The 16,879-nt window shown below is 37.9% G+C and overlaps 1 protein-coding gene across 2 annotated transcripts in view; it reads left to right on the forward strand.

Moving 5' to 3' along the window:
* Positions 1-16,879, forward strand: part of SLC24A2 (solute carrier family 24 member 2) — a 106,836-nt gene that overhangs the window by 45,825 nt on the left and 44,132 nt on the right. For both annotated transcript variants that reach the window (XM_066339988.1, XM_066339989.1), the window contains 2 exons: positions 9,802-9,840; positions 10,873-10,981. In XM_066339988.1, the coding sequence (XP_066196085.1) occupies positions 9,802-9,840; positions 10,873-10,981 (148 nt within the window). The remainder of the gene's footprint in view (positions 1-9,801; positions 9,841-10,872; positions 10,982-16,879) is intronic.

Consider the following 16,879-nt stretch of genomic DNA (forward strand, 5'->3'; position numbering starts at 1 on the left):
TTGGGGTGTTAAAGCCCAAAATGCTAACCTAGAATGTAGCCACAGGAACTGGAGTTTAGCTATTAAATAATCCCAAATGTATATACTATGGCTCAGAAAGTATTTTTATTTGTCTTAATAGAATTCATACCCAGTGTATTTCATTATGAGGGCCCAGCTTCACTGTGCAAGTTCAGCTCTTAGTTTCAAATCCCCTGTCTTGGGTGTCTTCACTCAATGCAAGGGTGTAGCTTTTGTTAAAAACTCTCTCCCATCCTTCAATTGGGTGTACCTTTTACGTTGAAGAAGGACTGTTTGGGCTGGGCAGTACTGAGAGCAGTGGGATGTAAAAGCCCTCTTGTTACTAAGTGCACATAGTTATGACCATGCTTTTTATTGAAAGCAGATAGCTGAAACAGTGGGAGCATCCCTCTCAGATACAGAGGTGTGCTAGTTCCTGAAACAGAAGTGTTCCTGATAGGCTGGGTTTCCATGGGCATTGTGTGATGTGGCTGCCAATGAGATAGGAGAAAAAATAAAAAGCAGCAAGAAAGTCTAATATACAATGAAAGATACACATGTTCTAGGGGAAAAATCATGAGAGGAAAAGACTTCATCACTCACAGTCTTCAATTTCTCTCAAGAGGAAGCAGAGGGCCAGGCACTGATCTTATCTCTCTGGTGACCAGTGACAGGACCTGAGGGAATGGCCTGAAGCTGTGTCAGAGGAGATTTAGTTTGGATATTAGGGAAAGGTTCTTCATCCTGAGGATAGTTGGGCACTGAAACAGCTCCCTGGGGAAGGGGTCACAGCACCAAGCCTGTCAGAGCTCAAGAAGCATTTGGACAATGCTTTCAGGCACAGGGTGAGACTCTTGGGGTAGTCCTGTGCAGGGCCACGAGCTGGACTTGATGATCCTTGTGGTTGCCTTCCAACTCAGCGTATTCCATGATTCTGTGATTTTATGACAGAGGCAGACTGTGCATTTGAGGAATAACTGGTGGCTAAAAGGATGCTTACAGCTGGGGGTAATGGCATGGTCTTTTGCTTGTGACTTCTGCAGTTATAGACTGCAGACTTAGAGATACCAGAATTTAATTTTTATTATAGTGGAATGGAATTACATAAGAGATGGATGGGGTTACTGTGAGTTTCTCTTCTGCTAATTGAAAGACCTTGCAAATTGTGATTTTGGCTGGTGTCCAAAATAACATTTCTCAGCAAAAGTCTCAGGGAAATTTCATGTTTTGCAGTGAAGCTCATCTGGCAGCGTACAGGTGAAGAAATACTTTTGCCATAGGCTGTAAATGGGATAAAGAGGTGAAATACAATTAAGAGCTCTACCTCAGTAGCACCAGTAGCTGCTTGGGCTGCCATCCTCACTACTTCACCACAAACTCTCTCTTGCTTTTCTGCAGCTTTGATCTCCTATTACATCCACATAAGTCCTTCCTAACTCCAGCACATCTCCTTTCCCCAGTGTCTTATTCTGTTCTCTTCGACCACAAGGGGAATTATCCTTGGAGCAGTATGTTTAGCTTAAATATTAATTAGGAAGCTGTTTTGGGAGGACCGGACTTTGTAGGGAAGAGCAGCAGAGCCACTGCTACTGCTCTGGGAATGGTTTCCCTGCAGACATTTGGGTCATAGTGGTAGGGACAAATTAGTAATGTGAAAGACAGCATGAAACAGCAGACTAATGAAGGAAGGTGAGCACAGAGATTTTCTGTCTATCCTCGGCTATGCCATGAAGGACACAATTTCTGTAACAATGCAGACACTGAGAGCCAAAATGGGGGAGGCCTGATTTAAGGTCTGAAAGTTGTAACCCTTCATTTAGGAAGAACAGTGTCATTTAGGTCTTTCTGCATCAGTTTCATCTCTCAGTTCTAAAGGAGTTAAAAGTAATCTGGCATGTGCATACTGCAGACTGTCCAGAGCATATCTGGTGGTCTCTAGAATCTCAGCACACAGGGATGCTCTTGATTTCAGAGGCACACATCTTAGATCTCTTTCATCTTAATGCCAATCAGAACATTGTGGAAAAATAGTTAAAAGCAGGTGTAATCAGAGTAAGACAGAAGCTAATCTAGTCTTCTTTTTTCTTCTCCTAATTTGAAGAGAACTCTTTTGTTATATTTTATGGTTGTAGATGAAATTTGGAAAGCAGACTTGCTTTTCTGTCTACAGCTCCATCAGGAACACTTGCAGTACAATGCTGGTTTCTTATCTGCAGGTTCCTCTGTAAAATTTCTTCTCTATTTCTTCATAAAAGATTCTCTCCCTACCATTTCTTACCCCTGCACCACGTATAAGACAAACCCTTAGATGGCATTTCTATGTTTCGTTTGCTATGAAGGACCTAAGAGGCAGCAATGAAAAAGCTGAAAATGGTTATTTGAAGGACTAATATAGAGGCAGATGGTATTCAATGTCAGTTAGGAGGACAGTGAGCCTGAACTACTGTTAAGTCAAATAGGTAAAAATAAGATACTTTCTTTTAGGAATACTTTGCCTTGGACATGATGTCTAGTTTCACATTGTAAAACTGAGAACAAGTAACATAATCCAGTTAGTGGGTGAATAAAAAAAAGATAAACTATCACATTTTCCTTTGTTTCCCTCTTACAATGTTGATGAATTAGTGTAACATCCTATGGGATGTAAAAAGCACAAGTGTTCTGTGTGCTTTGATTACATGAATTCTCTTGTAAACCCATACATGAATACATGAATTACATGATTAATCTTGTAAACTCATAGGTTCAGACTTGTTAGAGACATAAATAGTGCAAAAAAATTAAAAATCTTAGATATTTGTTCAATAACAAAACAATTGCAGGAAGTGCATTTTGATTGTTTACCTATAGCTATTGGAGATGCAGCTCTCAAAGAAGATTTTCTTTGTACCTTATTGAGATGAACCTCTATGTTGTGCTCAACTGGAGATGCAAAACCCAAAGGAACACAGTTAATTGTTGTAGAGAGGGCAGTCATACTCAGTAACCTACCCCTGAAGCAATCAGCCCTCTCCATAACAACGAAGTTCTTTACAAACAGTGTCTCCATTCCTGGTTAACAAATGGGAAAATGGAGAAACAGAAGCTGACTGCTGGATTTTGCCTGTTACACTGGTGTAAAACTGCTACCCATATAACTACAGCCCATAGCTGCCAGCATGCACCCAGAGATGATGATTTTATGTTTTGAAACCCAGTTATTTGAAAAGTTTGTACCTCAATACCAACTGTATTGGTGATGCTTTCTTTTAGACCTGCTCTCTTCTGTTTTTTTAATGTGGGAGTTAGACCACTTTAAATGTTATTACGTTTTCATGGGAAATGTGGTCCCACAGGATAGCCAAGGCTTTCACTTCAGCCAGTATTCTGTATTCTATTCTCTGTCCCTTTCTAACATTGTGGGAAACATCCACTCTGGAGCAATACTCAGCCACTTTCCCAATATCATTCATTATCATATATGCCCCTCACACATTTGCTTGTATTCTTCCTGCAGCCACACTCCAGAGAGCTTGATCAGGCATTTCTGCCACCTGACGGTAAAGTTGGTGGAGATCCTGGTAAGAAAAAAAGTCACCTGAAGGGGAAAGACAGCTGTGAAATAAGATGAGAGAAGTGAGCAGATCTTGGTGGAGCAGGGACATGATGAGGGCAGCTGAGGATGTGCTGATTCAGCATTTCCTCCCTGTGGGCTGCTCATACTGGTTTCTTCTGTGCAACTGGAGCTGTTCTTCAGGATCCCCAGGGTGCTGGAGGTGGAAAAGCAGTGAAACTGCAGCCTTTTTTGCCCGTGTGATGAATCCTCTGCAGCCAACTGACTGCAGTGAAATTTATTCAGGAGCTGCAAATCAGGAAATTTATTCAGGAGCTTAGCAACGGCCACAGTTGAGATTTGTCAAACATTTTCCCCTCTGGGTATTATTGTGACCACTTCTAAGGCCAACTCTGAAGCTGCCATTATCGGTGGAAGATTCTTAGTGTGTTTAGGCAAGGAGAAGTACCAAGAAATGCTTTTTTGCTGGCTTTTTACTAAGCAAGTCATGTTTGACTGAGTTGCAAGAAATAAAGAGCAAGCATTTCCTGTCAGTAGTCTCTATGGTGTAGTTGCAGTTCAGATTAAAACTTTCCCAGTCCCCTTCTTACAATTTGCTTCCTCTTTCATAGGTGATTTTACTTCCAAAATTTCTTAAGTTTCGAGAACTGATCCTTGGAGCACTCACTAGTGCTTTCTCATCAAATGTTGTTGATGAAATAGCCGCATATTAAAGACTTTAAATCTGTATTTTAATGTTGGCCACATAAATCCATACTGAAGTACTTAAACTGTCACTTGTGAACACATGTTTTGTGCATGTGTATCTAATGACTGTTAAGTACCCAGATCTATTTATTTGTTTGTTTGTTTGTTTTAAGGATTCTTTTGCCCTCCCGAAAGTTACATAGACATGCAGAGGTGTGGTGCCAAATTATTTGACTCAAAAAATAGCAAAAGGTGACTTCATTAGTAAGTCTTGAAAGGAGGATAAGAGGAACAACTTAAAACCACATAATTACTTTTGACACTAAGGTGATTAAAAACTCATGAAGTCTTTAAGCTTGAGCTTTTACATTGCCACCCTAAGCCAAAGATACCTGACTTTAAGCAAGTTCAGAGAAGGTAAGAGACATGGGGCAGACTTTTCCTTACACATGATGAGTAACTAAATACCATATAATTGGTTATACAGTCTGACTAGAAGAGCCTTATTTCACACAGTGGGATGCACAGATATCTGGAATTAAATCAGTTGACCTAACTTTAGCATGTGATTTAGCAACTGATGGCTTACACCATCTATTTGTCACTGCTCAAATCAAGTAAGATGCATCTTTTCTGAACATTTATGAGGATTCACTATGTGTATGCACATTGGGTAATTGCATGAACAGACTGGCATAAAAGAGACAACAGATCTGAATTAACAACACCATTTTGCTTTTTCCAGTGCTACAACTTTCACACTTGATGCCTCTAAACAAGCAGTTGTTAATAGAATCAGATATTCTATTTTGGTGGTCCAGGTTAATGTCTTTGGAAGTTCAACCTCTAATTTAATACATTCTTCATTTTGACGAGTAAAGCAGCTTTATAGCCTCAGTTTAATTTTGGACTGGTTTGTGGAGTGCTTTTGTGAAACATATTTACTTTCTTCAACAATAAAGAGAAATGCTTCTTCAGGTAAAACCCTCTGCTTTATTTTACTTTTAGGAAAGGGAAGGGTGAAAAGAAAGAAGGCAAAGTGGAAGAGAGCTTCAGCATATTTTTCTACAGTGTGGTTACTAAAGCTTTGTCTTCCTCTGTCTTAAATAAGATCCAAGGCCCTGTATGCAGTGTTAATTCACAGTGTGGATTCAGATACTGATGTCTAAGCAGTATCATGTAAGTTAAAATCCTTACCATCAGTTTACTATAGCTTAAACACAGAGGTATTCCTTTGCAGCTACTTACAGTCTTTCTACAAAAATTATCTAGAGATAGGGCAATGAGGTGCATCACCTTCAGTTATAAAGTTATAGTGGCTGCACTGCAGCACCTGACAGACAGTTCTGCAGGTGGTAATGTCCACTTTTATTTCCATGGATTGCTAGAATTTTAGTTTAAGTATATTGGGACTACTAGGATTTGATCTTTCCAGCCAACCATCATGTAGGCAAAGGTTATAACTTTGGATTGTTTTGGAGTATTCACATAAAGGAGCTCTAAGATTCTAATTTGGTAAAAAATTCAGAAATATATGTATTAAGAGAACTAGATAAAGTATTACCTTCAATTTTTGGTTCCCTCTCTAAGCTTATTAGGCTTATTTCTGAAATCTGCCTAGATGAATTCATTGCTAGGATTTTAGTTATGTTTTAACCTGACTTACCATATAATTTCAAAGAAATGCAGAAGAGTTCTATTCTGAGTACATTATTAGCACTCCTTAGGCTACTTGTTTTTAGAAATTAACTTAACTGTCTTAGGTTGGCTAGACTGACTTCACTGGCTGCCTTTGAAATCTATCTCATTTTTCTGCAGTTCAATCTAACAAAAAACCCTACAGCCCTTAAGTATAAGATAGAAGAATCTTAGAAAAATGCTCCAATAAAACTTATCTTCTGTAATTTATTTGAAGACTGACAAGTGGTGGCTCACTGCCAGCTGTAAAGTTGCTGTGTCCAGATGCCACATTTTAAAGCAGGCATAAGAGAGAGCAGCAGAACTCCTGCTCTAGAAAGCATCTTGAGACAATTAAGTAAATTCCTGTCTGGGCTCATATAATACAATAGTTGGAGACACCATATTGCATTCAGCAGCACACTGCCAAATAACAAACGTCACTAAATGCCATTATTCCCAGAAAAGCTGATTGACTGATTGATTGATTGATTGACTGCTTTTTAACAGCTTTTCATTATTATATTTGGAAAATATTTATCAAGCAGAAAATGTGCACCCACACTGCAGAAAGGGTGTTGAAATCCCATTGCGTCTTTACTTACTTTTGTTTCACCACTTGCTTTTCTCATGTTAGGAGAAGGGAATGGGCAGTCCAGTTCACTGATTGTTTCTGGCTACTGAACATTTAATATGGAAACTTCAATTAGAGCAAGGACTGCTCAAGCTGCAGACAAACAGCTCTCTAATTTTGGTTCGGGACTACACACTAATGGAGGATTCAAGTTACTAGCCATCTTTTGTTCACATTGATGCTCTGTGTCAAATATCTAGAGCTTTTTATAGATTCTGCTCCTCCTCTGACTGTCATGATGCCCTTTATGTCAAAGGAAAGCACTGAGAGACTCACCAGGCACTTAGTGTGCCATCACCTCTTGCGTGAATTACTCAGATGCCTGGTTTTCAACAACCTGTGTTCCCAAATAAGGCAAGGAGGCTGTCAGGCTCAATCACTGATGGACTTAGGTCACTGAGGAAGAGAGATGTGTGAAAAGAATACCAGAAACCATTTCTCCATAGCAAGTAGACTTTTAAAATATATCCTTCCTGAAACAGAATGTTTTTAGACTTTTAGCTCATCTGAAGCAAGCTTGAGTACATGATGATTGATGGCAGCAAGAGAATGGACAAATTCTTAGGTCCTGCCGTGGGATATGGGAGAATTAACAAATTATCCATTGAGTTATCTGAAAAAAAAAAAAAATAGTGATCTGCCTAATGATTTTTATAATCATTTTCTGATAATGGATTGTGCCCCAAATACTCTTTAATAAGAAGGTATGCTAGAATGCATTTTTTTCACTTTGCAGAATCATAATTAATTTGTGGTTTTAAAGAAATTAAAGCATGTAATTGCAAAAGATCATTTATACTAGTAAAACCTTCAAAAATATTCGTACTGTATAAGACATGGAACTTTCAACTCTTTCTGATCCAAAGGGAACTAACATGCAATGGTTGCCATGATTTAAGAACAATCCTATCTTTACAGAAAATGTGTATTTTCTTTTAAATATCATTGTTGAGTGTGTCCACAGATGCAGTATTCACTCCCTGTGCAAAGAAACACCACCAACTGGACCAGTTTTTAAGTGTCGTCTCAAGTTAAGATGGCATAAAATGCCTGAATACTCAGTGCGTCTCCTAGGAAAAAATGATGCTTTAAGATACTTTCCCAGGCAGTGTGCAATACCAAAACTAAGTAGCAAGGACCATGTTCAAGACTTGCTGTGAACAATAGTAAAATAGTTTAATTTTCCATCCTGGTGTGGTCAGAATACCATCCAATACTGTAAACAGCAACACAACTGAGTTTTTCACTGCTATTTAAAGATGGGGTATTTTTATTGTTACTCTAGGATATAATCCAGGAAATAGAAATATTTAGTATCACCAGAATGTCAAACAATTGTTTACATGCCCAGTTTTGAAATTATCCTGAATATTCCTGCTAGAATATAACTTGACTGGCAAGTTCAACTCAGAAGTGATTGCACGGCTAATCATATGTGGAAAAAATAATTCTAAAAATCCATTTCATGGTGAATGCCCCATGGTGTATTGGCAAATAATTAAATTACTTCACCCTTCTGTTTCCTTAATGCATATGGAAAATATGTTTCATTATTCTTTCTCTTCTTGATATCATTATCTTTTAATAATTAAATTATGTGGTGCAAAAGATCGACTAGATGTTTTTATGCATTCATTTAGGTTCATCCCATTCTTTTTCAAATAAATGAGAAGTGTCTCCTTCTACATGAAATTCTGAAAAGTGATAGTCTTCGGACATTTGTCAGGTGGAAAGTACAATTTACTCAGTTTCATCAATTATACATTCTCATATATTTCAATATTAAAAATAAAAAAATATATTTCCTATCTAGAGAAAATCAAAGTTACAAACAATATTTTTTTAAACTTCTAATCAAGTTCCAGTTCTGTGCATTCATGCATCTATTACAGCCTTTATTTCTATAACTGTAGTTAAACTGCTCTTTTTTGGAAACAATAAAAGTTTTTCCCAGCTTGTCCTTTTTGCTTTCTTGCAATTTTTGCTGTGAGATGGGTTTTTTTCCATGAAGTTCCCTCAAAGTACTCACATATTGTGGATTTGCTCATTTATATGGATTTGTATCTGAAAGACTCATGCATATGTATAACGTATAACCATATATATGTACACATTAGGCCAGCATTTTCTAAGATCTGCTTTTAAAATGACATTTTAGAACACAGATTTTGTATTTTCTTTCTGTTTCCTTTTCTTTTTCTTCCTTCCAAAGTTCTTTTTGGGATAGTTTTTTTCAATAGGGTATAAAACTTTTTTCCTATTATTTTCTCACACAAGGATAGATTTATTTTAGTGACAGGTAGTTCCTTTATTAGAACAAGGATGTTTTTGTTTTCTAATTATCTTTTCTTTGAGTTAATAGTTCAGAGCTGTAACTATGTAAAAATGTAACAGTACATTTTTGACAAGGAGTTTGGTTCTCACTATGCTTGTATTTATTATGGAACATAAAGTATATTTGCTCTGTCATCAGTGTTTGTTCATAGCTGCTTGCCCTCCACTTAACCTTCAAGATTAATTAACCCAAAAAGGCATGTCCAAAAAATTGCTGTTGATGTGTGTCCAAAAACGGGATTTCACTGAATGGGAGAGATTGTTCCATGGAACAGCTGTGATGTAATTTGTTTTCTGTGTATAACATAGCACTAAAGAAGAGTCCTTGAGATGAAGAAAATAATTTAAGACTCATTCAAGAGTCTCATTTTCCTTCATGGCAGGGCAGTGTGTGCCATGTTGCTTGCCCTTAATCAGAGTTGCCAGTTTGAGCTAGATGGTAATTTGTAGGGAGCAGTTAAATTGAAATGTACTTTTTCATTTCCTTGCCTAGTCTCTTCCTGCAACATACCAAGGTTACTCCTTTTTAGGCCTTTTGTGGAACATTTGGTCAATCCTAAGTTTCTTGTTTTCCTTAGTCTTCTGTCTTTGCTCTCTCAAACTGGTTGCTGTACAGGGAGTTTGCCTCCCTGGGTAATTTGTATGAATTGAGCACTGTGATCTGCAGCCCAGCTGCTGTGCCAGGCCCTGAAATGGCAACAGTCTCTGTCCAAGAAACTGACAAGAGTAAAAGACGCTTGCACACACTGCAGTGTGAATTTACTCTGATTTACTTGATCAATAGGATGCCCTGATTGCTTCAAAAATCTGTCACAATAGGATTCATAGGATCAGACATGTGTGATCTTCTATTGCCTTTCCATTCCCTGAGTGCTCTGTCTAACACTTGTTTTTGTTCTTTTTCCTGTTCATGCAGTCGCCTAATGCTGGAGACAAGGATGACCAAACGTTAACGGTAGGCAGCAATTATGCATCTGAGCATTTGTTTCTCAGGAGGGTGGTGAGGCAAGCCTTACATTAGTTTGGCATGCATCAACGTTTTTCTAAGTTGCTGGGATTCCTTTCTCCTCCTATACTGCCCTAAAATTTAAGTAATTTATTTCCAAACTTAAGGCAGTGAATTAATCTTCTTTATTGGTTTCTATAATTTATTATTTTGTGTGTGTATGACACCACAGATTAATCCATGTATTATTACCGAATGTTACTTTCTTCAGTGTTGGTTTTTTCCCTCGAACTGAATTTCAGAGTCTTTCTAGTCAGCAGTCTGTTGGCTCTCACTGTCCTTTTTATTGAAACAAACAAATAGCCACAAAACAGTCTTACTCTATATATACAGTGCATCAATTATTGTACTAGACAATTGCATGGAGAACAGAACCTCAGAGTATGTTTTAAATTTTGTTACAAGCATGCAAAAGATGCTTGTACATTATATTCTTTAATGTAGATTTCCGTATTGCTGTGCCACACTCTAAAGTCTCTTTTTGCCATGAGACTTCAGTGGATTGAGCCAAAGGGGCATGTTTCTGACTGAGTGCCATTGAAAAGAAGTACTGTCTGCCCTTTTTTTCCCGAGTTTTAATCATATGCATATTTGCAATGTACCAAAGTAATAAAAATTATAACTTACTTCAGGGATTAAAACAAAAGGTTCTACAAAGAAACAAATTATTCGTTCTTCCTGATGCAAGTGTGAGGTTTTCATTTTCTTAACACTTCATGAGTTTTCACAAAGAAGCATTTTTTTTGCCCTGTTTTTTTCCTGAGTCCTGGGAGACTAATGGCTGTTCTGCCAATCCATTCCCACCAGAGAAATTGTCTATCCTTATGGCAATGAGTGATAAAATCTGTACATTAACATAATCTGCTCTAGGCAGTAGTTCAAAATGTTTCGTTGTCCAGTGAGGTATGAGATTAATTCATACTGTTTCAGAATCCTTCCTCGCAAAAAACCAAAAATGCCCTAAATTCTTTTTTACCCTAGACCAAGCCACGTCTGCAGCGGGGAGGAAGCTCCGCATCTCTCCACAACAGTCTAATGAGGAACAGCATCTTCCAGCTCATGATTCACACACTTGACCCACTTGCTGAAGGTATGCCTATTAATTTTATTTTCTTTTTTTTTTGCTTTCCTGATGCAAAACCAAACAAATGCTTTATTTTTCCTTTCTCTCCATGAGACTATTTTTTGCATTTCTCCTGCTTTCATCAGTCTTTTTGGGATGTGTCTGGGTTTTCTGAGAGAGTTCTACACTTTTATGGTGTGATATGCATACTCCCACCAAGACTTTCAATGTAGGAAATGTGTTCATTGCAGTGAAACTAAAACTGGTCATTTGGTTAATGCGTAACTACTGATTCTTTTCTCTTATGGATTCAGCAGCAATGTAGAAGTTACACATGATATCGTCCTGTAGTTTCATAAGGATTTTTGTTTGTTTTCCTCCCTGGTTTTGGTTTTATTTTAAAAAAATCAAAATGGTGGATAATTTGTCATGTGCACTATAGAAAAGAATGAGATTCTGTGGGTTTGACTTCAGGTTGTTTAATGCTGACATTAATAAAAATGCAGCCAACATACCTCTGTGTTACATGTATGTGAAGGGTTTAGTTGCTTTATCCAACTGTGATGTGATACATCATTTCTTTGACAAGTTAGCAAGAAGGCCACTGGTTTGATCTGAGAAGCTGGCAGGAAAACCATATTGGCTTTGTAACTGTGGGGGGATCTGACTCTCAGATTCTAGTAGAAGAACCAAAAAAATTCAAGGCCATGTGTTACTTGATGTCTGTGTGTTTGTAGGACTCTGCTGCAGATGTCTTGAGAAATAGCTCTTGGGAAGGAATAGGGAAGTACTAAAGAGACCAAAAATATTATGGACAAACCTTTCAAACTTTAGTAAACAAAAACTATATATAGCACTTCACATGAGCATACATGACAGATTGAAGACTAGACTACAAGAAAGCAAGAATTGTTGACTGGAGTACAATTTGAACCTAATGTAAATTGAGAATAAGTATCTCTCAGGTATTTTTCCATTGCTCAAGCTTATTTCCCTTGTTTCCCATGCATAGCTTGTTCAGTGTTCAGACCTGTCTACTTTTCTGCTGTAGTAAACTTGCACCATGTAGTGTGATCCAGAGGCTTCCCCCTTTATGGCAGTGAAGGACAAAAGGGAGTTGACATCTGAAGTTCATCTTAGGTGGGACAAAAGCCCTACGCTTCTGAAAATTAGGTATACTTAAAATTAAGTTTGTCAGGTAACTCAGTCCTGGTTTTCATTATGTCAGTAAAATGATTAAGATCAGTGTGGATTGATAGAGATGTTTGCAGTGCATAAATCTTACTTAAATTAATCCAGCACCATTTTCCTCAGGGTTTCTTCGCACATAATACTTCACTGTTTACAGATTTTTTTCCCTTCCAAAGTCTTACATTTGTCCTAGAAGTAATACTCTTTTAAAAAATGGGAATAGAAATAGATTGTGGCCTTCAAGTAAGTGCAAGGCAGTAGCCATTTCATTATCTGGATGTTTCATTAAAACTAACACACTGAGTTAAATTTACAAAGGGGAAAAAAATCTCCATTTACAGCGTACACTATATTTTAATGCAAAATTTCATGAAGAAATGGCCAAAAAACTGCTGGAAAATAGCTTTGTATGTGCAGATTTTAAGTTGATATATATTAAGAAGCCAGTATTTGAAGCTTTTGCTGACTTTACAGAATTCAAATTTTAGTTCATGAGAGCATGGAAGTGTAATTCATTCAATAATTTGTTTTTGCTCATGGAACTCTGGTTTTAGCTTTTTATAAACAGACTTATGACTGTAGAAAAAATCTGGGAAAAATGCATCTGTTTTTCTATCATGCTTATTAATCTTTTCTGGGGCACTACCTCATTTGTACAAAGACTTGGCTTTCAAGATCTTTTGCACTGCAGGCAGTTTGGAGGGCAAACATGAGGAATACTGGATGTCTTCACTGAACACACTCATGTTGTTTTCTGAGATCTTGAGCTTTTAAGTGTCCATATTAATTACTCTGTATTCAGCTTATTCAGCAGACTTCTGTGAAAGAAAAGGTGTTTTTATTTGATGTAAATACTGTGTCTGGTCGAGGCAGGTAATACTAGTTAAAAATTTTGGATGTAGTTGTATTTCAATCTTACATTCTCTTTAAAAGTATGTGTGAAAATGGATGTGGGTACCTATTGTATACAGTATTAATTATCTACTTGGATCTGTATGAATCTTATCTACCAAATTCTCTCCATGTTTTTGTGTTTTATTGTGCAAAACACAAAGAAGGACCTTGAAGAACCAAATTAGTTCATCATCTTTATTTTAAGAGTCTTTTGCCCACTAAATAATTTTTTAAGCTGATAGCTTTTAATTATCACGAATTGAAAGACATAGTATTTATTAAAAGTGTCTGAGAAATGCAATCCTTTGCTACAAAAACCCATTATTTGGGGAGATGTAGAAATGCAAAGGATTATCTGGTGCCTTCTCTGGCCCGTATGGCTCTCTCCAATTTACATGTCCTTCCTCTGCAAAAAGCTCAACACTTTTGAGTTTTGTGTTAGCAAAAAAATTAGCTCTGCTGCACTCATGTAAAGAATGATGCTGCATGACCTGTGAGGCTAAAGGGCTTCTTCTAAATGATTTGATGCAAGTATGGATCATGGTCAAAGGAATAGCGAAAAGATGTTATAAAAATTTTTCAGTCTTACTTTAGTGAGCTTAAGTAAGTCTTACTTTTAGTCAGCTTAAATTTCCTCAGAATTTCTGCCAGATGATGACTTACATCAGTAGGTCAAAAACATTGCATCGTTTGCTGAATTTGTTGGATTTGCAGAAAAAGAACAGTTTATGAAAGCGTTAAAAAGTCCCACTGTCAAAGAAAAATGTTTGAAAGGTGTCTATCAAAGCTAAGATACACAGGGGGACTCTGGCACCTCCTGCACTTGGTCATACTCCTGACATCCTCCTCCTCCTCGTCATCGCATTTCCTTTTCCTGCATTTCTCTTGCATTTGCTTCTTTGTCTTTCTCATACTGCATCTCACTCATCTGCACCCACCTTCTTTCAGTCTTCTCCTGTGAGATGGCTTCTTCAGCACTTGCCGTCTTTCTGGACTGCTGGGTCCATTAGTCACATCTCTTTCTGATCAGGCACCAGCAAGACTGCAGCTGTCACAGCCACAAGTGAGCTGTGTTTTGGAAAAGCATCGGTAAAGTCTGGGAGCTCTGTTCTTCATTCTTGCAGGCTTCTAGGTCAAATATTGCCTTTAGAAATTACATTTCTAATTTTTACGCTGCTGCTGAAAGATGCAGCTTTTCTTTCTCTGTAAGTCAGCAATGAAGTTCACGGTTACATTCCCTTGAATAATTGCAGGGGAAATGGGGGCATCAGAAGGCACTTGGAGTTGTGGGAGTTTTGCAGAGGTGACAGAGAAGAAGTCCTGTCTGCATCCTCTTGGTAGCAGAAACAGTGTGGAATGTATGAACAGGCCATGTGACTATTGAAGATCAGCGTGACCTATACACCATTATTACTGCATTAACATTCAGTGTATTTATAGAAAACCAGCTCATCAAATTTATTTCTGAATAATTCATTTGTGAAGTCAGAACCAACCTCTATGGCAATTGAAAGCATCTTAAAAATGCACTTGATTGCAAGTAGGGTAACATGAAATGAGTGAGTAAGATTTACTTTCCACAAAATGTGGATAAACAGAGCAGTCCCAATATACTATTACACACTTGTGAAGCTGTCCTTCCTTTTCCCTTTTCACATAAATATGGTTTTGGATGGCTTGTGGCTGTCTCATGAAAGCCAACTTGCAAATGCTCCAGAATCAGTAGGCTTGCAAGGTGTTCAGCCAACCTCTGACAGATGAGTAATATCTGACATCAGTGGGAGCTGCTTGATATTTGGCTCTTTGTATTCAGGCAGGTGTGCAGTCATGCTGTGGAATTAACAGTCTAGACAAGGAAGGCTTCCTCCCCCTTCAAAGTCTTGGTCTCAGCATAAAGCTTCTAAGAAGATAAGAGTTCAGCCACTCATAACAGGTGAATGTGTAAGATGTTTGTTGATGGGACATGAACTTGGCATTTCAGCTGAGACATCATCATTCATTTAAAATAGATCTATATGACATTATGTTTTTGTTTGCTTTTATCTTATTACAGAAATAATGACCTTGATAGAGATAATTTCCTGAGGATTAAGATTAATGACTGCCTGTGTTTCAGGCTATCATCAACTCTCAGCCAGTCATTAATCCCCAGGAAATCCTATGCCATATTTGCTTCTGCTTAAGTCTTGCAATCCAGCTGGTCTGTTCATAACATTACCTGTATGAATAAGGATGGCATCATTTGACCTGCTGTGTTGGTCAGGCCCCAGTCCAAAATCAAGGCAACCTGAACATAAATCATGATCTTTTGTAGCTGTTTTCTTCTGAGTCCTGTACCTCAGATACCTTTGTCCTAGTTTTGAAAGGGATATTTCTGGCTTACGAAAATGTAGGTTTTACAAAGATCTCTACATTTTTAATAGACGACAGCTGTTGTGATGCAGTGGGAGCAGGGCAAGAATAAGGTGGTATTTTTTATGAAAATGTGCCATGAATAGTAATCCTACCTTCTCCCTAAAAGCTGTAGGTTGCTTTAAAGATGACTCCTTCAGAAATGTGGGGAGCATTTTCTCTCTGGAGGTACTCTGTGGAAGCTGATAGCAGCACTAAAGTGAGCATTTAGAGCACCAGTGCAATCTGAGGCTACATTGTTTTTCTTGCACAGCTTTATCAAGATACAGGAGGAATGAGATATTTTCTCATAGCATAGCACCCCATTTTTGCCTGCTGATAAAGCCAGCAAAACATCTCCCATAAGTGAGGATTGCTGACTTTCTTGTCCTTGTGTGACAAGGATATAACTCATATGCAAATGCCACCTCTGCATGAAAATGAGTGTGATATAAATCTCTGTCATGACTTAGTCCCCAGTGAGAAGTAGGTATCTTTGGCAATTTTCTCCTATTCCCATCTCAAGTCCTATTTCCAAAATGGAAAACTACAGGATGTACTTCTGCAGAAAATGAATTGTTTATCTTATATGCTGTACTTTTTTTTGAAGATACAAATATGGTGCATGTTATTGGTGAGAGATGTAACCTTCTGTTACATAAAGCTGAGATTTCAATTCTGTCACTTCCTTCACTGAACGTCACTGTTCTGACCAAAAAAAAAAAAAAAAAAAAAAAAAAAACCTGCATTCATACTTCTCAGGAAAATAAAGAAGAGTCCTCAAAGTTCTTGACATAGTAGTAAATTATTTATAATGGCTTTGGTAGATGCTGTTGTGTTCCTACATGCTGGTCTTAGGAATTTGCTGTTTCCATTCACTGCAAACTGTTCTGCTTCATTTGCTGCTGCTACTTGAGTACTTTCCTTAGATGTCATGGAAACTGTCAGTTCACCCCAAAAACATCAGGCAGAAGATAGGTAACTTTTGCCTGCATGGTTACTCGGCAACCTCCCAGATTTTGTCTCATTTTTCAAAAAACTTACATTTTTACCATGGCCTAGGTGAGCTGCACCATCATGTCTGTGCTTGGTGCCATTGGAAACCTTGTTTGTCTGAAGCTGTTTATTTGCTATACCCTCAGAGAAGTAAGGCCAGACAGCTCAGCTTACATCAGCTCATGGGTAATGCTCAGCTCCTGCTCAGCTCAGTAGTGAAATAAACTGAGCACTTCCACTATCCTCATCTCCAGAACATGGATCCCAGAAACTTTTTCAACTTCAACCATTCTTTGATTCTGTGATGCTGCAGGACTTGAGTGCACTTCACAGAATTGCATAATCAGAGCATCACAGAATGAACTAGGTTGGAAGAGACCTTTGAGATCATAGAGTCCAACCTATGACCTAATACCTCTTCATCAATTAAACCTGACTTTAATTAAACTGAGA

The sequence above is a fragment of the Sylvia atricapilla genome, chromosome Z, assembly GCF_009819655.1.
Source record: "Sylvia atricapilla isolate bSylAtr1 chromosome Z, bSylAtr1.pri, whole genome shotgun sequence".
Taxonomy (NCBI): domain Eukaryota; kingdom Metazoa; phylum Chordata; class Aves; order Passeriformes; family Sylviidae; genus Sylvia; species Sylvia atricapilla.